Here is a 17,752-nt window from a genome sequence, read left to right on the forward strand (position 1 = left end):
CTGGGCCGGGGCAGGAGCGCGGGTGGCGAGTGGCGGCGGCGGAGCGGCGACGCGGGGTGGAAGTGGTGGGGCGGGAGAGGCAGCCGGCGGCGGGAGAGGAGGCGACTCGTTGACCGACATGCGTGCGGTGTTGGAGACGAGGGCGTCGAGATCAAAGTCATCGTCGTCATCAGATTCGTCGTCGAGGTAGTCGACGCCAGCAGTGGCGTGATCCGACGAGTAGCTCGGGGACGGGGCGGACGCCGACGCCGCCGAATACTTTGTAGACGAGGGGCAGAACTTGAGGGTTATGAGCTCGGTCACAAACTGGGCTACAAAACCGGTGTTGCGGACCTCTGTGCCGAGATCAGTGGTGCGGAGAATGTTGGGCCCGATAACAAGAGCAATGTTGGACGGAGTCATGAGATTGTCGTCCGAGTGCTGCGAGACTTTGCGGAAGAAGGAGAGAAGATACTTGAGGGTGGTGCGGGCGAGCGGGTCGAGCGACTGCATGAGCTCGCGGACGGCGTCGCGCTTGGCGTCCGGGTCGTTGACAGTCCGCTGCATGTCGATACAGACCGGGTAGAGCTCGTACGGGATGAGCGGGGTAGGCAGCTCGCGGAGGTAGTCCTTGAGCGTCTTGGCCATGGTATGCTCGTCGCGGATCGAGTCGAGGTTGACCATGCCGTTGGTCTCATACGCCTTGCGGATGACCTTGGCCTCTGCAAAGTCACCAGCCTTGCGGAAGAGGCCCGGGAGCTTGATGCACGACTCGCGCGAGAGGAACTGTACCGTCTGCTTGATAATCGGCGGCACGTTGTCCTTGTAGCCCTTGGACCGCGCCCACGCCATGTGGTCCTTCATCTCCACCCCAAAGGTGCAACCCCTAGTTGCCGCCACCGCCCCTGCAGCCTTGCCACCTCCGGACGATGACCGGCCCTACACACTCCACATGAGGGGGGAGGGGAGGAAGGGGAGGGTGAGGGTGTGTGGAGAGGGAGGAAGGAGGGGAAGGGGGAGGAGGGGGGGGGCCGTGCGTACCTTCTTCGACTTGCGCCCAAACACCATTTCGGGCGTGGCCGGCGACGCGTGTTACCGCCAACGAATCGAACGTTGGAACAAGAGGGGGTGGAGGGGGCGGGGGGGGGGGGGGTGATGAGAATTGAGGGGTGATGTAGATGGGAAAAAGATGGGGAATGGGGATGGGGGAAGGAGAGTGGGTCTTGGTGTGTATGTGTCTACGTCTGTACGTGGTGGGAGTGAGGGGAGGTTATGAATGAGGGTGGATGGGGAGCTGTGACTCGGTGGCCACGTGGTCTTGTCGTGGCCCAGCAGGGGCGGCGGGGCGGGTGGTGTGGGCAGGGCAGGGCGGGGCGGAGCCGGCGGCATTGGCCGGACGATCGCAATGTGAGTGGCGAGAGTGACCGGGGACAGGATGGAGGGGAGAAGGTGGAGGAGGCAGATGCAGTGGGCGGCACACCCAACTCGAGTGCGGCAGACTAGAGCAAGCGAGTAGGAGGATGGCCATTGCACCGCGGGCGTCGCTGGTGCAGCTGGCGCGGCTGACGCTGCGGTTTTGTGGAGCGTCGGGCTCGTCATCACAAGCTCGGTACGCGGCGTGGAGGAGGGGCGGGTCGGGGCGCGGTAGCGGGGCGGGGCGGGCCAGGGAGGGACACGGCAGGGAGCGAGGACTTATAGAGCACTTGGCGGACAGGGTGTATGTGGAGAAGAACAAGCTGGAGGAGTTGGCGGCCAAGTACGACGCGGCGTTTGTGGCGGCGGCGGCCGAGGCGCCGGGCAAGCACCCGCACGCCGAGGCCGAGTACGCCAACGGGACGACGCAAGTCGTGCCGCTGCGCAAGCTGAGCGTGGAGCAGATTGATGCGCAGCTCGATGCGCTCGCGCAGCGCCGTGGGCGCAAGATGAGCAGCGTGACCAAGATCAACCGGGTGGTGGGCAACGTGAGCCAAGGCGTGCCCGATGCCAAGGCGCTGCCTGTGGGCGTGGCGCAGCGGACCCAGGGCTCGGTCCAGGGTGTGTGGGGTGGCCTGGGAAAGGTGCGTCCACTGCGGGCGTCGAAGGAGGGCCGCACTCCGCGGAAGAGCCCGACTCTCTCGCGCAAGCACATCGTCGCCGCTCGCGACATGGCCGCCGAGTCCAAGCCGTAAAAGCACTTTGCAAGCTGCAGGCCATAGCGGGCGACTTCAATCATTCAAACTCGACAGTGAGCACCGCAAGGACGTAGTCCTGGAGGATGTGGGTGGAGATGGTGATGGCTGCGATGAGAAACTCAGGCGAGGTGAGGACCATCGAGCCAAGCTTGTGGCTCGTCGCCCTGAGGGCGGCTGAGTGCCAGGCGCGGACAATGTAGACCGAGAGCCGCGAGCAGGCGAGAGTGATGGCAACGTAGGCGGCAAAGCGTGGGAGCGACGAGGTGTGACTGACGCCGTCGGCCTCGGTGTACGGGAACACGCCCCGGTTGTGCGAGTTGTGGAGGACTACCGCGAGGATGCAGAAGCCGACGATGGTCATGGTGTCGACGATGACCTCGAAGAAATAGTCGATGGCCGACTGCTGGACAAAAACCCTGTAGCTGACCGGCTCGGGCACGAGGGTGGCAAACATGCCGAGCCGCCTCCGTAACGCCACACAGGTCCGGGTGTAGACGACAAAGAAGACGGCTGTCGTGCCGAACACGTAGATCAGCATGTCGAGTCCAAAGGCTGCGATGTTGATCACCACAATGACCGTGTACGAGTCGATCTCCAGGAACAGATTGCGCTGAAAGACGAGCCGGAAGAGATCCATGGTGAAGAGACAGAGCGGGCGGATGTCGACCTCGTGGTAGGCGTCAAACTGCGAGGTGACTCGCTTCATCACAATCTTGAGGACAAGGAGCGGGAGCGTAAAGACGACAACTGCCAGAGTCTGCTCGACTTGACCCAGCTTGCGGAGCGATGACATCTGGAGAAACTTGGCGGCATAGAGCTGGCAAAAGACGAACGATACAAGGATAACGGCGAGGACGGCAATGAGCCACATACCGGTGTGAAAGATCGAGTGGCGGACCCGCGATAGCCGTTGGCGTGACGCCGGATGCGCGTGCGGCCCGTTGCTCCCCTCACAGTCGGAGCTGGTGTGCGTCTGCGTCACGTCCTTGTGCTCTTCATCGAGCGACGAGATTGTCGAGAAGCCCATCGACGCGCACGACCGAGTCTCAACATCTGACGTCTCGCTGCTATTGAACTCAAGCCCACGCGCAGGATTGCTGCCTCTGGATGCAAGCGAGGTCATGGTCATTCCCGTGGTGTGCAACTGAGGCTGCGGCGGCGAGGGCGGCGGTCGCGCCGGCCGGCTCGAGGTAAAGATCGGCTCGTTGAAGATGCCCGGTGAGGGCGCAATCGGCGAGCAGAAGGAGTCATCGTCAAAGTCCGGCATGGCCATGACGGAGTCGCTGGGGTGGGGCGATCGACGAGTCCGGCTGTGGGCGACCTGTACTTGTAACTGCGGTGAGCTTGGCTCGTTCGAGCGGGGCGCGTCTGGCCGCTCAAGCTCGGTCGATCGCTGCTGCGAGAGCCGCCGCGTCCAGGCGCGAAACGGCATCGAGAGCAGCGATACAGCAGATACCAGCTCGTCTCCATTATCAGAGGTTGACGAGCTGAGCGAGTCGGAACGGAGGTTGTCGAGCGAGGCGCTGCCGTCGAAGACAGGAAGGACCGAGTTCGACGCCTCGAGGTGCGCAAACGACGGCGAGAGCTGCTTCCGAAAGTAAAAGGCCTGCGATGGAACCACTTGGAGCGCGAACGAACCTCGGCCCGCCAGAAGGAGACTAGATCAGGCTCGTTGGTCAGCTTCCAAGCTTCGTACATGAGAAAGCCTAGCGCGGGAGAAAAGGTAGCGAGCACGACGAGCGGAAACACCATCCGCCGAGACCACCAATCAAAGTACAGCACAATGCTGCGAAAGATCACGTCGAGCACAACAGTAATGCAAGTCCACAAGACAAGCTTACGTGAGCTCGGCAGCGGGAGGACAAGGCCGTAAAAGGCGAAGCCAACGCCCGTCGCAATGATGTTGTAAGGCATCATGACGACGGTGAGATACAACCAAACGTTGGTTTTGCGCGATTGTGTCGGCTTGTGGTCAAACCTGGTCTCGGTCGTCATTGGCATCATCAGCCAGACGACAACCACCGCAAGCGGCATCCATTGGACCGCCATATATCGCCATTGGTCGCGCCACGAGCCCGGCCATACCTGCTTCCATGACCATGGCGAGATGCGAGTGTCTGCAGTTTCCCGCGTCGGTTGCGTGACCCCGGTGCAAGTGCGGGGCTGGTTGATTGCCGGCGAGTTCATAGCAAACAGCGAGAGGTACTTGACAAACGCCAATCTGACGAACCAATTTGATGAGATTGTGCCGAGTCGCCTTTTTTCTCCGCTCGCCGCTCGCCGCTCGCCTCTCACCACTCACCACTTTCGCCCGTTCGCCCGTTTGGGCGAACTGGATTTGTTTCCGGCCAGAGCCAGAGGTGGGCCCGATCTCGCTCGCTGGCGTGGGTGTGGGCGCATACTCAACTTGACCTCAACATGTACGCAAGCAGCGAGGGGAAGACCTTTGGGTCAATGACCTCCAAGAGAGGGGGACAGAAGAGGAGGGTAGAGGGCATTTGCGGCTGTCGGAAAAGATGTGTAGCGCTTGGGTGTGGGCGTCAAGACCACGCCTGTGTCCTGCCGATGGGGGGGAGAAGGGGGCGCGTTTTTCGTGCCTCCCGCGGAGGTTTCTGCAACGCCTCCCCAAGGTGGTTGCGGAGCGGGGAAAGGGAGGCACGAGTAGGCGAGGGGTAGACAGAATGCATACCTATGCACAGCACACACGTTTGTGCCAACCCTGGGTGGTGGAAAGGATGTGACGCGGTGGGGCAAGGGGGAGGGGCATGCCCCCCCCCCCCCCCCTCCCCCCCCTGGTCGGCGGTGGCCAAGCCCCCGTTTGGGCAATGAATGGCATTTCCCCTGAATGGGCGGAGGGCTGGTGTCGGCGAGTGGGTGTGGTGCGGAGCAGAGCGGAGAGAGCGGAGAGACTCACCGGAACGAGACGGCGGCTTTGCGAGGACAGGCAGGCTATCAAGTGCGTGGTTGTTGGTGATGGCGCTGTCGGTAAGACGTGCCTGCTGATTTCGTACACGACCAACGCCTTCCCTGGCGAGTAGTACGTTGCCTGAGTGTGTTTGTGTGTGTGACTGTGTGTGACTGTGTGTGACTCTGTGTGGGCGCGGAGGAGCTGTTGTGGTGGGTGCGTCACTCATGTGGAGAGGGTGCGGCGTGACATGGACAGCATCCCGACGGTGTTCGACAACTACTCGGCCAACGTGATGGTCGACGGCAAGCCGATCAACCTCGGCCTGTGGGATACCGCCGGTCAGGAGGATTACGACCGCCTGCGCCCGCTGTCGTACCCGCAGACGGACGTCTTCCTCATCTGCTTCTCGCTCATCTCGCCGGCTTCGTTCGAGAACGTCCGCGCCAAGTGGTACCCGGAGATCTCGCACCACTGCCCGTCGGCGCCGGTCATCCTTGTCGGCACCAAGGTCGATCTGCGTGAGGACAAGGAGACGCTCGAGCGCCTCCGCGAGAAGCAGCTCTCGCCCATCACCTACCAGCAGGGTCTGCAGATGGCCAAGGAGATCTCGGCCGTCAAGTACCTCGAGTGCTCGGCCCTCACCCAGAAGGGCCTCAAGAACGTCTTTGACGAGGCCATCCGCGCTGTCCTCTCGCCGGCTGCGCCCAAGAAGGCCAAGAAGAAGTGCACCCTTCTCTAATCTTCCGCACTTCCTGCATAAACTCCCTCCCCCCATTTCGCACCTCTGCCCACACCGCCTGTGCTGCACTCGTCCACACAACTAGTTGCAAAAGGTCGGTTGCCCAGGCCGAGTGCTTGCCACGCGGGCACGTGACGCACTTTTTGGCCCGCCATGTCGAGTACGTTGCAGCCCCTCCCAGCCCCTCCTCGCCCATGCTGAGCACCCAAACATGGTCGGAGTGGATGTGTAGCACTATTGTACATGCCTCTCCCTCTTCTCCTCACCCCTGTCTCCTTCCTAGCAGCTGCTGTCACCGCTACCGGCGACGGCGCGCCCTGGCTGGCCATCGACCGCCCCTTCCCTCCCCCTCCTCACCCTCACCCTCACCCTCACCCTCACCCACGGTACTTCGCGTAGAACCCATGTCGGAGCAAGAGGAGCAGCTGGAGGCGTATCAGAAGATCGAGTCGCTGCTGCTTGCGGCGGGATTCTTCCGGGTCCGCATCGCGGCGCTGTCCAAGTTTGACAAGGTTGTGGGCGGGCTGGCATGGGCGATTGCTAACTGCGGCACGTCGGCCGACGTCAACGACGTGGTGTTTGTGGAGAACTCGTCGCTGCGGCAAAAGGTGCGGATTGCAGACACCATTCTGCGGGCGCTGCAAAAGATGAAGTGCCCATTCCCACTCGCTTCGCAGCACATCCAGGGATCCAACTTTATCGAGCTCTTCAAGCCGATCCAGTGGCTCGTCAAAAAGGTGCTGGAGAACCGGTCCGAGACCGGCGACTACATGCGGCGCTTTGCCGAGTCGCAGTTTGACAAGTTCAACGCGCTGCCCGAAGACGTGCTCCGTGAGCGCTCGCTCAAGCCCGCCTCCGAGTACGCCAAGCACGTGGTGGAGCGGTACAAGCCGAAGCGCGGGTATCGGCCGACGATCTCGCTCCGCGAGCGGCCCGAGGATGAGCAGGCGACCTCGGTCCTCCTTGAGTTTGGCCACCGGTACCGGCTCTCCAAGGCCTCGTCGGGTTCGGCCGAGGAGCAGGAGCGGCTGGCGCGGATGGCGGCCGAGGAGGCCGAGCGGCTGAACGAGATGATGTCGTCGCTAGCCCAGGTCTCGGGCAAGGGCATCGCGTCGTCGATCATGGGCTCTATGTTTGGCGACACGTCAGACATGGAGGCTGTCGACGACTCGGCCGAGCGCCTGGCCGAGCTCAAGCGGAAGCAGGCCGAGAGCCGCGAGGCCGCGTTTGTCAACAAGCGCGCCGCACTCATGCAGCGCATTGCCGCGCTGAAGGCCGAGGCCGAGGCTGCCGCCGCCGAGCTCGCCGCTGCCGAGGAACGCAACGCCGAGGGTGCCACCCGCCTGCAGGCCAAGGTCGAGTACAACGCCAACGTTGTGGCCGAGACGCAGAAGCTTCTCGACCTCGAGACGCCCGAGAACGCTCACATTGTGGCCCAACTGCGCAAGCTCTACTCGCTCGTCGACAACCTCGAGCTGCAGCACACGTTTTTCCGCTCCTCCTGCGCCGCACAAAAGGCCGAGCTCGAGGCAACCATCGCCCGGATCAAGGCCGAGGGCCCCAACTCGGCCGTCGCCCAGCGGCTGGCCCAGCTACAGTCTGCCGAGGCTGCCGAGCAGCACAAGCTCGACCGCCTCCGCGCAGCGTACGCCAAAAAGATCCGCGACATTGCCCTCGTCGAGCGCAAGATCGACGAGCTCCCATCTCGGGCCGAGCTCAACCAGTACCAGCGGCGGTTTGTCGAGCTCTACGAGCTCGTCGCTTCCAAGCACATCGAGACCAAGCGGTTCTACGCTACGTTCAACACCCTCACCTCGGTCCATGAGTACCTTGACAAGGAGGTCGAGTACGTCGAGTCCATCGCAGAATCGTACCGCGCCGTGTTCAAGGTCAAGAAGCCAAAGTCCAAGGCCAAGGCTCAGTTTGTGGCCCACGTCGAGGAGCTCGCAAACTCGCTCGGCTCAATCCTTGAGCGCGCCAAGGACCAAGCTGCCAACGAGAAGGCCAACCGCGACGGCCTCAATGCGCTTTATCTCAAGCAGGTCGACATCGAGCGCAAGTACTTCCAGGCCGTCAAGGCGTTTGAGAAGGAGTGCGGCAAGAACGAGCTGCTCATGACCCAGTTGGTGGCCGAGGCTGAGGCCTGACCACCGTCGGCAGTTGCCGTAAAACAAGCAGAGGGCGAGAGCCGAGTCGCAGTCACAACCCAGCTAGCCACACAGCCACTGCAGGCGCTAGCACGCTCGGCGCCGCCCCAGCGTCTGTCAGCAGCGGAGCGCTGGCGAGGTCGTCGAGTCCGGCGCGGGCGGTCGGATCCTGGACGAGGGCGAGGGCGACAAAGTCAGCAAGCGCAGCCGGGTAGTCGTGAGGCAGGACCGCAGGGTCGAGTGCCGGCGGAGGCGAGTGGATGATGGCCGTGTTGAGGGCAAACATCGAGAGCTGGGCGCGCTCACCGCCACGGCAGCTCTGGACAAGCGGGTGGTAGCCGAGCGCGAGCTCGACCAGCGTCATGCCGAGCGACCAGACGTCAGCCTTGACAGTGTATGGATCGCCGGCGCCCGAGAGCGTTTCGGGCGCGGCATAGAGGGTGTTGCCGGCCACCGTCAGCGCGCGGCTCCGCCGAAGCTCACCCGACTCGCCAAAATCGGCCAGCTTGAGCTTGCCGGCAGAGTTGACCAGAATGTTGTCCGGCTTGATGTCGCGGTGCATGAGTGATGCGGCCTTGAGAAAGATCATTGCCCTCGTCACGCATCCAGCCGCTGCCACCAGCACCGCGCCCGGTAGCGGCGTGTCGCCCACCCGCGCCGCCAGGCTCGCCAGATCGCCGCCGTCCATGTACTCCATGCAGATAAACAGGTGATGATCTGCGAAAAACGCGCCGCGAAACCGCACTACGTCCGGGCATGCCCGCGCCTTGTACAGGCTCCGCAGCTCTTTGACGTGCCTCCGCCGTGATGCCGCCAGCGATGCCCCGGTCTCCACCGCCACTTCCTTCACCGCCAGCTGACTCCCGTCCACGCTATTGCTGCAATTCCACACCACCCCAAACGATCCGCCGCCAAGCCGCTCGCCAAACTCAAGCTCGTACTGCGCCACCCCGTCCATGCACACCTCATCGGCGTCGAGCAACGTCTGCATCTGCGGCCCGCCGGCCGCCACCGACGCCTGCGACGTCATCACCACCCGGTACTGCGCCGAGATAGGAACCACCACCCCGGCTGCGTTGCCCAGCGCCTTGCCCTCCTCATCCAGCAGCGTCCCGGACTTGGAGATCTCATCCCGCCGCTTGCCGAGCTCAATGGTGAGTCCACCTACCGCCGCCTGTCCTGCAGCAGCCCGACCTGCAGCTTTAGGGCCCTTGACATCGATCTTGAGCCCAGGTGCAGCAGCAGCAGCAGCAGCAGCAGCAGTAGACGATGATGGCGGCGGCGGCGATGGACTGAGATCAGCCTGAGTCTGCACCGCCTCGATCCTCACCCGACGCACTTGGCCAGCCTTCTTCCCCCTCTGCAGCCAACCTCCGTCCCTTGGCTGCTACCCGCCATCGCACCTGTCGGATCTACGCCTCTGGCAGACGCCTTGGACGAGTCGGCCATGACCGCCCGAGAAGACGTGGGGGAGGACTTGTGGTGTACCACCGACGTCAACCGTGGTTATGCAAGAGGTCGTGGGTGTGGGTGGCAGGGAATGGCGTCAATGTGGGAGAATGTGAAAGGGAGGGGAGTGTGGCGTGTGACGGCGATGCGTCGAGGGCGAGGTTGAGGGCGTAGGGCCAGGGCTGAGGCGGGCGCAGCCAGCGGTGGCCGGCGGCAGGAGCAGCAAAGGGCCGGCGGTCGTACCGAGTCACCGACCGAATGACCGGAGAGCCACCCGCACCACCACCATGGCCACCGCTGACACCACCTTCCTCACCACCGCCACCACCCCACCACCACCACCACCACCAACAAGAGAAGGGCTGTAGTGATTGCGCGTGAGTGGACCACCGCCAACGTCACTGTCTCTAGACCGTCTCCAATCCCTCCCCCCCCCCCCCCTCCTTCCCGTCTCCCCCCCCCCCCCCCCCTCCCGCACCCGTCACCAATCACCACACATGGCAGATGCACAGGAGAGCACCGCCTTCCGTGGCTGGCTGCTGAAGCGTGGAGGTCTTCGCAAGTCATGGAAGCGGCGGTGGTTTGTACTGGAGAACAAGAGACTCTCGTACTTCAAGAGTCAGGATGAGGATAAGGCTGCCCTTGGTACCATCGATCTCGCCGTCTACACCTGTGTCGACTTTGTGCCACTCGAGGTTCATGGCAAGGCCAACGAGTTTAAGATCGAAGGCCCCGATCTGCGCACCTACTTTTTCATGGCACCGAGTGCTCTGGTACGTATGGAGGGATGTGGGCGCAGTATCGTGGTGTTGGGCGTTTTGCAGGTGGCGCGGGCACAGGACGACTCACAGCAAACCAGCTCCAAAGTGAGTGGTGCGTGGCCATCGCCGGCAAAGGTGTCGGTGCCTCCGCGGTGGTGCAGAAAAAGGTGGATGCGGCGGCAAAGGTTCATGTCGTACTCGAGCCGAACGGCTTGCCCAACGGGTACGACGTGTTCATGTCCAAGGATCCCATGCCAGCCGAGGCCGTCCCGCCCATCGCCAAAGACTCGTTGTTCCGGTATCGGGCCATGGTGCGGCACGAGAGTAAGGCTAAGACGACCAAGGTCATGTTTGTGCTCACTTCGGAGGGCTTTTCAATTGTCGAGGGCGAGACCGAGACGCTGTACAAGATCAAGGCAATTGTCAAGTACCTGTTCAAGCCGGAGAAGCGGCTCTTCCGCTTTGTCACCAAGCACAATGACGAGAGCATCCAGACTATTTGCTTCTTCTCCTCCGGCGCACTCGTCGAGCACCTGGAAACCACTATTGCGGCAATGATCCAGGCCTTGCTCGCCGACACCGGCATTCTCTCCACCGTCCTCTTTGACTTTGAGTCGGAGGATGAGGACGAGCTCAACGTCAAGCGCGGCGACCGCATCGCCGTCCTCGAGGTATTTGACGATGGCTGGCTCCTCGGCTCGCTTGGCGACGGCACAACCGGCATGATCCCAGTCTCGCATGTGTACTCGGATGCCAAGGTCATCCAGAACGCCCGCAGAAAGGCCGAGCGCAAGCTGAAGCGGATGACCGCCGCGTCGTAGTTCTGGTCACGTCTCGACCGAGACAGCAAAGAAGCCTGCAACAACAAGGCACGCTCCGAGGATGTAGACAAAGGTAAAGTGCGCGTCAGAGGTGAACAGCGCCTGGGTCACCATCGCCAACGGAATGGTAAGCGAGAGCCCGATAGTGGCCACCAGCGGCGTCGTGAGCATGACCGCGTACAGCCAGAGCAGGTCGGAGAGCACCGTGCCGAGCAGGCCGTTGAGGAGAAGAAAGCCCCAAACCGGCGGGCTCGGCCATGCAAACATCTCCAGCCCCGTCACCGAGAGCAATACGCCCAGCGGCCAGGCGAGGAGAAGGACAAAGACGCCGACGAGGCCAAAGAGCATCGGCATCGACACGCGCGACTCATGCCGCACCGCCCGCTTGAGGTAAACCACATACGCGCCGTAGCCGGCGGCCGAGCCCAGCGAGAGCGCATCGCCCCACAGTGAGTCGCGCTGCCCGCTGTCGCTCTCGCCCGAGTCCGCCAGCGCCACGCAGGTCACGCCGCCGACCACAAGCACCACCGCCACGCCCTTGGCCACCGTCGGCCGCTCCACACCCGCCAGCCAGCCGAGGCCAAAGGTAAAAAGCCCGCTCGTCGATGAGATGATTGTGTTTGACGAGACAGTCGTCAGCGTCAGCGCCGCGTTGAACGCGTAGTTGGCCGCAAACCAGAGGGCCGCCACCACGCCGGCAATCTGGACCAGCTCGCGCATCGTGAGCGGAGGCAGCTCAGCGCCGTCTCCCATCGCTCGCGAAACAGTAACCTCTTCCACCACTGCTGCACTGCCGCCGGATCGCCTGGCCTCCGCTCGCCTGCGATCGCGCTGGACAAGCAGCGCGACGGCGTCGGTGTTGGCGTCGGCGCCCGGCGCCCGGCGCTCGCGCCACCCGCTGCGCGCCATCGCCCTCCATGACGGCCGAACAAAGCCAACCATATATACCGAAAACAGCGACGAGGCCAGATACGTGACAAAGAATGGCTTGGAGAACCCGCCACCATCGTAAATGTGCTGCATCAGGTACGACGAGCCGACCCAGAGCGAGACGACCACTCCCAGCAAGAGGCACCCGAGCCCGCGCCGGAGCCACGGCACGCCGCTCACCTCGACCTCCTCGCCAGCCTCCTCCATCTCGTTGTGCTACGCAGGGGGAGAGAGCCACGAGAGGTGATGGTGGTTTGTTGTTGTTTCTGCCTCGAAAGGCGGTCCCTGCCCACCTTCGGATCGGCTCGTGCCAGAGGCCAAGGCCAGCAGCCATGTCCACCAGCCGATTATGGAAGTATGATGGGCAGGCGATGGGGGGTTGGGTTGTCGTAGGGGTTGGAAGTATGTGCTACTGTCAATACTCTGCTACACCCTGATAGCCATGCCATTATCCGTGGCTTTCGTTTTACCCAGCGTGGCTTCCCTCTCCTCTGGGTGCGCCTGTGGTTTGGCTCCGGAATCAGAGTTACCATGGAGGAAGTAGCACCAGCAACCACAAAACGGCCGGAAGTATATGGTCCGAGTTATAGACACTCCTCCTCCGAGCTGCGACATGGCGAAGAAGAGCGAGAGCATGACTGCGTCTGCAAAGCGGTAAGTAGACAGTACAAGAACCCCCCCCCCCCAAGCTCCCCCCCACTCCCTTTTCTACCTCCCAGGAGGGTGCGCATGTCTGTGGTATGGCTCTAGCCAATGTTGCCCCTACCCATGGGGGGGGTCTCGGACGCCGCCCTCTTTTCGGTGTCGCAAAGATGGAGCCCAATGGTACCGCCCTCCCGCATGCGGCACACTTTGTGCAAACAGGTCACCCAGGAGCTCGAGGAGCAAGCCCAAGTACCACAGGCGCGGAAAGGTGGACTTGTAGCCCACCAGGCAGCGTTGTGTGCCTGTGGCAGACCAGGCTTGTGTGGAAGGTCGTGGGCAGAAAAAGGTCGCGCTTTCGGTGGCGACACTCGGTTGGGCGAGCAGGCGACGCGCCGCAGTGGAGACGGGAGGGCAGGCGAGACGACTCACAGTTCCGAGGGCGCGGGCGGGAATGGCGATAGAATCCAGAAAGAGCTGGCGGAGATCTCGCTCGATCCGCCGTGCAACTGTTCGGCGGGCCCAAGGGCGACAACCTCTACGAGTGGGTCTCGACCATCATGGGTCCGGCCGACTCGCCCTACGCCGGCGGCATCTTCTTCCTCGACATCACATTCCCGCAAGAGTACCCGTTCAAGCCTCCGCGCGTCGTCTTTCGCACCCGCATCTACCACTGCAACATCAACGCCCAGGGCGCCATCTGTCTCGACGTGCTCAAGGACAACTGGTCGCCGGCTCTCACCATCTCCAAGGTCCTCCTCTCAGTCTGCTCGCTGCTCACTGACTGCAACCCCAACGACCCGCTTGTCGGCTCGATTGCCCAGCAGTACCTGTCAGACCGCGAGGCTCACGACAAGATTGCCGCCGAGTGGACCCGCCGCTACGCCACCTAATTGCCTCGTCGCCCGCTCGCGTCGTCGCCTGGGCCGGAAGAAGTAGCGAAGAGGGCAAGGGAAACGGTGGCGATGCCCCCCCCCCCCCCCCTCTCCAACATGAACTGACACATGTTGTAGCCCGAGCCCTGCCAGCGACCTATGAACGAGTCGTCGCCGCCGAGTCGTCGCGTAGTCGCCTTCCTCACACTCCACTCAACCACCCCCACGGCCACCCCCACGGCCACCCCATCTCACGACCATGGACCTGTTCTGGGGCAACCCCCTGAGCGAGCCTCCGTCTTCGTCCGAGGCGCCTGCAAGCTCTGCGCCTGCAAGCTCCGCGCCTCCACCCGCCACGTCGTCGGCAGACGCCACACCACGCCCGACTACCGAAGCCGAGGCCCGAGCCGAGCCTGGTGGCGGCTCGTCGTGGTGGGGCCTCATCGATACGATCAAGGGCAAAGTAAGGACCGCACCTCCTGCCCCCCTGCCTTTCTCCCTCTCTCTGCCGCACACGGCACTCACACCCCGCTCGCGCCCGCCTCGTCGTAGTCGACCGAGATCCTCGAGGTCTACAAGCGCGACCTTGGCGAGTTTGTCTCGACCATATCTGAAGATACTCGCGAGTCGCTACATGCAGCGGCGTCTGCTGTCCGCGGCGAGCGCGGTGAGCACGGTGACGCCGATGGCTCGTTGCCGGGCTCACGGCCAGGCTCGGCATCCGGTGACTCGTCTGCCCGCCGCCAAGCTGGTGACGACGTCGGCCTTGCTGCGCTCTCACGCTTTGACGCCGCCCTGCACAAGCTTCAGTGCGATCCGGCGACGTTCTGCCATGATCCGGAGCCCGAAGCAGAGTATCAGGCCTGGCTTGCAGACTTTGACGTCGACAGCAAGACCGCAGACATTGCCGAGCTGCTCAAGGTCTCCGAATCGGTCCGCACCCTCCACACCCGCCTGGTCCCGAGCTCGCTGCCCTACGCCGACTTTTGGGCTCACTACTACTTCAACGTCCACCGTCTTGAGCAGGAACAAGCGCGGCGCGCTAAGCTTGTCGAGCGAGCCCAGGCTTCCGACGACGACGAGCTTGGCGGGTGGGGCACCGACGACGATGACGACGACGACGAGCCTGGCGAGCTGAATGATGGCGAGCTCGGGGCTGCCACCGATCGCGATGGAAGCAGCACTGAGCTGGTTTCTGCCGATGTCACTCCTGTGCCTCAGCCTGCCCCTGTGGCCGAGCCCGTGTCCAAGGCCGAGGCCGAGGCCGAGCCTGCATCCGCGGCCGAGGCCGAGGTCGAGGCTGCATCCGTGGCCGAGGCCAAGCCCGTGGCCGAGGCCGAACCCGTGGCCGAGCCTGTGGCCGAGGCCGAACCCATGGCCGAGCCCGTGGCCGAGGCCGAACCCATGGCCGAGCCCGTGGCCGAGGCCGAACCCATGGCCGAGCCCGTGGCCGAGCCTGCACCTGTTACTGCTACGACTCGTCTGGCGCTCGCCGATGAGACTGGTGACATCGACGACGGCGACGATGATGACGATGGCTGGCTCGACTGGGAGTAGATGGTGACCGGAAGCATGATATGCATCGAACAAACGTGTTATTGAGCCAAGATCGTCATCAGGTCGACGGAGACGGCGAGCGTGAGGTGTGGCCAGAGTCAAACGAGTTGCCGGTGGCAAGCACCAACTCTCCGCCGGTCACACCGAGAGCCACGCCGCTGCCTTGCGAGTCGAGCGACGAGTTGAGCGACGCGTACGCCATGGGCGTCACCGTTTGGGACGCGCGGAGCGACATGACGATCCGAACGGCGGCGGCGGCTACAAGCGCAATAACGGTGAGCGCAACAAGGGCAAGGAAGGCCGGGCCGGCCCCCTCCTTGCTCAGCATGTCGTGGTCAACAGCAGCAGCGAGAGCGGCAAAGAGGAGCGGGATGACAACCGACGCCAGCGCCTCGGCCAGGCTGATGAGCGAGGTGTGCGGTCGAAAGGCAACAAGGAGGCCGCCGTGGACGGCAAGCACCGTGATGGCGACCGCATACCGCAGACTGACGTGGGCGTCGACGACCAGCGCGGCCGCCGCAAGCAAGAACTGCTGGAGGTAGAAGCCGAGGTGGAACCAGCGGAGCCGTGGGGAGCGGTACGCGTTGAACACAAGCGCAAAGCGAGCCGCAAAGTCAGGCGGCGAGTACAACTGCGGCCACCAGGCGTTGAGGACCGAGAGCGTGACAAAGGTGACGACCGGAAGACCGATGCCAAAGTGAACGAGGAGCGCCCAGCCGGTGTAGGCCGCCATGGTGTGGGTTGACTGGTAGCAAAAAACCCGCGGGTCGGCAACAAGCAGGAGCGCATCACCCGACTCGGTCCGCATGCAGTTGAGCGCCTCAAAGCCGAGCCGGACGGCGGGCGTGTAGGCAAGTCGCAGCGCTAGCGCGATGGCCAACACCCGGCGTGCCTTCAGCGCAGACGCACGCTCGCTCCCACACGCCTTGCTAGCAATGAGAGCAACGATGAGCGGCGCGGCAAGCCACACAAAGACAACCACGACGTTGACGCCAAAGATGGTGGCAAAGGTGGCATGGACCGAGAGGCAGAGCGGGCGGATGCCGGCGAGATCGAGGCCGAACAGCGAGACCGCACCGTAGAACTCGAGCGCAGCATTGGGAAGCGCAATCGTATCGCCCAGGCCGACCGCGTACACGCCCTGCAGTGTGGCGAGAGCAAACGAGAGCGAGTGGAGAATGAAGCGCGGGGCCAAGATCATGACAGCGGCGGCGCTAAAGACAAATGCAGCCAGGACGGTGACCAGGAGCGGCGCCAGAGCGCTCGAGCCACATGGCACACACTCGGTCGCTCCGCGCTTAAAGTGATTGTCGGCGCAGGCAAGGCAGAGCTGGCCGGTGTAGCCGGGCGCGCACGCCGAGTTCTCCCGCCAAGACACAGTTCTCGGATAGGGCAGCGGTCGACGTAGTCGGCACCCTCGCCTGAGTTCCAGTACCCAGGCAGTGGCCAGACCCGGTCGCCACCCGGGCACGTCGCCCCTGGAGGGCAAGACGAGCACTCAAGCCGATTGCGGTATGTGCCTGGCGCGACACACGCCCCGCCGACAAATGCCAGCAGCGCTCCGCTGGCATCGCTCGCCACGTCGTCCCACGGTCCGACCACGGCCTCGAGCGCCGCCGGCCCGGGCGCGGTCATAGACGGTAGTGTCACGTTGAACTCGACGACGTTGCCGACTACGGCCACGTCAGAGATGATGCCAGTGACGCCGTTGATGCGGAACGAGGTGACCGGCGTTGGCCAGTTGGCAAGAACGGCGACGCGGAGGGAGATGGGGGTGAAGACCGGGTACGTCGACGGCGTGACCGAGACAATAGCATTCGTCACGCAATCTTCACCGGCACTTCGCCCCGACGACCCACCAGCGCAGCGGTGGCAGACGTCGAGTTGGCCGCCATCGGCACAGCACGTTTCCTTGGTGCAGCACGCCGACGAGACGCAGAGCCCCGACGTGCACTGAGCCGCCCGGGTGCAGAACGTGCCAGCCGCGCGCGGTGCTGCGCACACTGTGGGGTCGGGGCAGACAAAGCCGGTAGGCACTGCAGTTGCTAGGTTCGGGTCGCAGGTCGACTTGACAAACGGCGCCGAGCCTGGCAGCACAGCCGTGGCCGCCAGCGGGCCGGCGCACTCGGTGATGCATGCCGCCGGCCCACAGGTGACCGAGCTCCCGCGGCAGGCTGCCACACCTGAGCACTGCATCGCGCACCCGCCTTCGGTGGTTGGGCAGGTGACTTGCAGATCAGAGCAGGCGTACGGCGCCGAGCACGCGATCGAGCACGCGCCTGAATCTGGGCAGACAACCGTCGCGTTGGAGCATGCGCCGTCCATACCCGAGCACACCACCCGGCAGTCGCGGCCGTCTGGACACGTGATCGTCGAGTTGGCACATGCGCCCAGGCTTGTGCACGAGATGACGCACACCCCATCGGGGCAGCCAGAGCAATGCGGGGGGCAGCTTCCGGTGCCGCACACGGCCGAGTCGCAGGTCGGTTCGAGGACAGCAGGCACACACGCTGTGGCAAACGGCGTCGAGCCTGTCGGGCAGCCAGTGCACTTGGCCAGATGATCCGGCGCGTCGCTATCGGTGGCACACGTGCCCAGACCATCGCCACACACCACCCCGCGGCACACGTCTGCCGCCGCCGCCAATGTGGGCGTGGAAGGCGCCGGGAAGGTTCCACTTGCCACGACGACGGCGACGAGTGCAATGGCGACAGCCTTCCACCACCGCACCAAACCTCGTCTTCGAACCCTTTGCATCACCTCCAGGAAGGTG

General features: G+C 63.7%; 11 protein-coding genes across 11 annotated transcripts in view; 6 read left to right on the forward strand and 5 right to left on the reverse strand.

Annotated features, from left to right (window-relative positions):
* AMSG_04687 (uncharacterized protein) overlaps positions 1-1,047 on the reverse strand; it is a gene marked incomplete at both ends in the record, with an annotated part of 2,462 nt that extends 1,415 nt beyond the window's left edge. The window contains 2 exons of the mRNA XM_013902905.1: positions 115-918; positions 1,021-1,047. Of these exons, the coding sequence (XP_013758359.1) occupies positions 115-918; positions 1,021-1,047 (831 nt within the window). The remainder of the gene's footprint in view (positions 1-114; positions 919-1,020) is intronic.
* Positions 1,048-1,499: 452 nt separating this feature from the next.
* AMSG_04688 (uncharacterized protein) lies at positions 1,500-2,147 on the forward strand (the record flags this gene model as incomplete). Its single annotated transcript, XM_013902906.1, has 2 exons — positions 1,500-1,588; positions 1,694-2,147. 2 exons carry the CDS (start codon positions 1,500-1,502, stop codon positions 2,145-2,147), a joined length of 543 nt encoding a protein of 180 aa, XP_013758360.1.
* A 40-nt stretch (positions 2,148-2,187) lies between these two features.
* AMSG_04689 (uncharacterized protein) lies at positions 2,188-4,067 on the reverse strand (the record flags this gene model as incomplete). The annotated part of the gene is made up of 3 exons (XM_013902907.1): positions 2,188-3,433; positions 3,485-3,756; positions 3,789-4,067. The coding sequence occupies 3 exons, from the start codon at positions 4,065-4,067 to the stop codon at positions 2,188-2,190; spliced, it is 1,797 nt and encodes a 598-aa protein (XP_013758361.1).
* Positions 4,068-4,551: 484 nt separating this feature from the next.
* On the forward strand, positions 4,552-5,836 carry AMSG_04690 (Ras-like C3 botulinum toxin substrate 1). Its single transcript, XM_013902908.1, has 3 exons — positions 4,552-4,570; positions 5,095-5,187; positions 5,314-5,836. Coding segments are annotated over exons 1-3 (579 nt in total). The 5' UTR covers positions 4,552-4,568; the 3' UTR covers positions 5,798-5,836.
* A 365-nt stretch (positions 5,837-6,201) lies between these two features.
* AMSG_04691 (coiled-coil domain containing 93) lies at positions 6,202-7,984 on the forward strand (the record flags this gene model as incomplete). Its single annotated transcript, XM_013902909.1, has 1 exon — positions 6,202-7,984. One exon carries the CDS (start codon positions 6,202-6,204, stop codon positions 7,942-7,944), a length of 1,743 nt encoding a protein of 580 aa, XP_013758363.1. The 3' UTR covers positions 7,945-7,984.
* A 12-nt stretch (positions 7,985-7,996) lies between these two features.
* AMSG_04692 (STE/STE7/MEK1 protein kinase) lies at positions 7,997-9,488 on the reverse strand (the record flags this gene model as incomplete). Its single annotated transcript, XM_013902910.1, has 2 exons — positions 9,374-9,488; positions 7,997-9,269 (listed from the first exon to the last, which is right to left on the reverse strand). The coding sequence occupies exons 1-2, from the start codon at positions 9,391-9,393 to the stop codon at positions 7,997-7,999; spliced, it is 1,293 nt and encodes a 430-aa protein (XP_013758364.1). The 5' UTR covers positions 9,394-9,488.
* Positions 9,489-9,890: 402 nt separating this feature from the next.
* On the forward strand, positions 9,891-11,071 carry AMSG_04693 (uncharacterized protein; the record flags this gene model as incomplete). The annotated part of the gene is made up of 2 exons (XM_013902911.1): positions 9,891-10,166; positions 10,253-11,071. The coding sequence occupies 2 exons, from the start codon at positions 9,891-9,893 to the stop codon at positions 10,973-10,975; spliced, it is 999 nt and encodes a 332-aa protein (XP_013758365.1). The 3' UTR covers positions 10,976-11,071.
* Positions 10,491-12,112, reverse strand: AMSG_04694 (thiamine-repressible transporter THI74; the record flags this gene model as incomplete). Its single annotated transcript, XM_013902912.1, has 1 exon — positions 10,491-12,112. One exon carries the CDS (start codon positions 12,110-12,112, stop codon positions 10,982-10,984), a length of 1,131 nt encoding a protein of 376 aa, XP_013758366.1. The 3' UTR covers positions 10,491-10,981.
* Positions 12,113-12,504: 392 nt separating this feature from the next.
* AMSG_04695 (ubiquitin-conjugating enzyme E2 D/E) lies at positions 12,505-13,440 on the forward strand (the record flags this gene model as incomplete). The annotated part of the gene is made up of 2 exons (XM_013902913.1): positions 12,505-12,559; positions 13,012-13,440. Exon 2 carries the CDS (start codon positions 13,108-13,110, stop codon positions 13,438-13,440), a length of 333 nt encoding a protein of 110 aa, XP_013758367.1. The 5' UTR covers positions 12,505-12,559; positions 13,012-13,107.
* Positions 13,441-13,675: 235 nt separating this feature from the next.
* AMSG_04696 (uncharacterized protein) lies at positions 13,676-14,979 on the forward strand (the record flags this gene model as incomplete). Its single annotated transcript, XM_013902914.1, has 2 exons — positions 13,676-13,885; positions 13,975-14,979. The coding sequence occupies exons 1-2, from the start codon at positions 13,682-13,684 to the stop codon at positions 14,977-14,979; spliced, it is 1,209 nt and encodes a 402-aa protein (XP_013758368.1). The 5' UTR covers positions 13,676-13,681.
* A 58-nt stretch (positions 14,980-15,037) lies between these two features.
* AMSG_04697 (uncharacterized protein) lies at positions 15,038-17,736 on the reverse strand (the record flags this gene model as incomplete). Its single annotated transcript, XM_013902915.1, has 2 exons — positions 15,038-16,342; positions 16,384-17,736. 2 exons carry the CDS (start codon positions 17,734-17,736, stop codon positions 15,038-15,040), a joined length of 2,658 nt encoding a protein of 885 aa, XP_013758369.1.
* Positions 17,737-17,752: the final 16 nt, after the last annotated feature.

This window comes from Thecamonas trahens (genome assembly GCF_000142905.1).
Source record: "Thecamonas trahens ATCC 50062 unplaced genomic scaffold supercont1.20, whole genome shotgun sequence".
Classification (NCBI taxonomy): Eukaryota; order Apusomonadida; family Apusomonadidae; genus Thecamonas; species Thecamonas trahens.

Excerpts from the sequence above, each read along its gene's own strand:
- AMSG_04690 (XM_013902908.1), top strand. Across the intron at positions 5,188-5,313 it reads AACGCCTTCCCTGGCGAGTA|CATCCCGACGGTGTTCGACA; the intron begins GTACGTTGCCTG and ends TGACATGGACAG.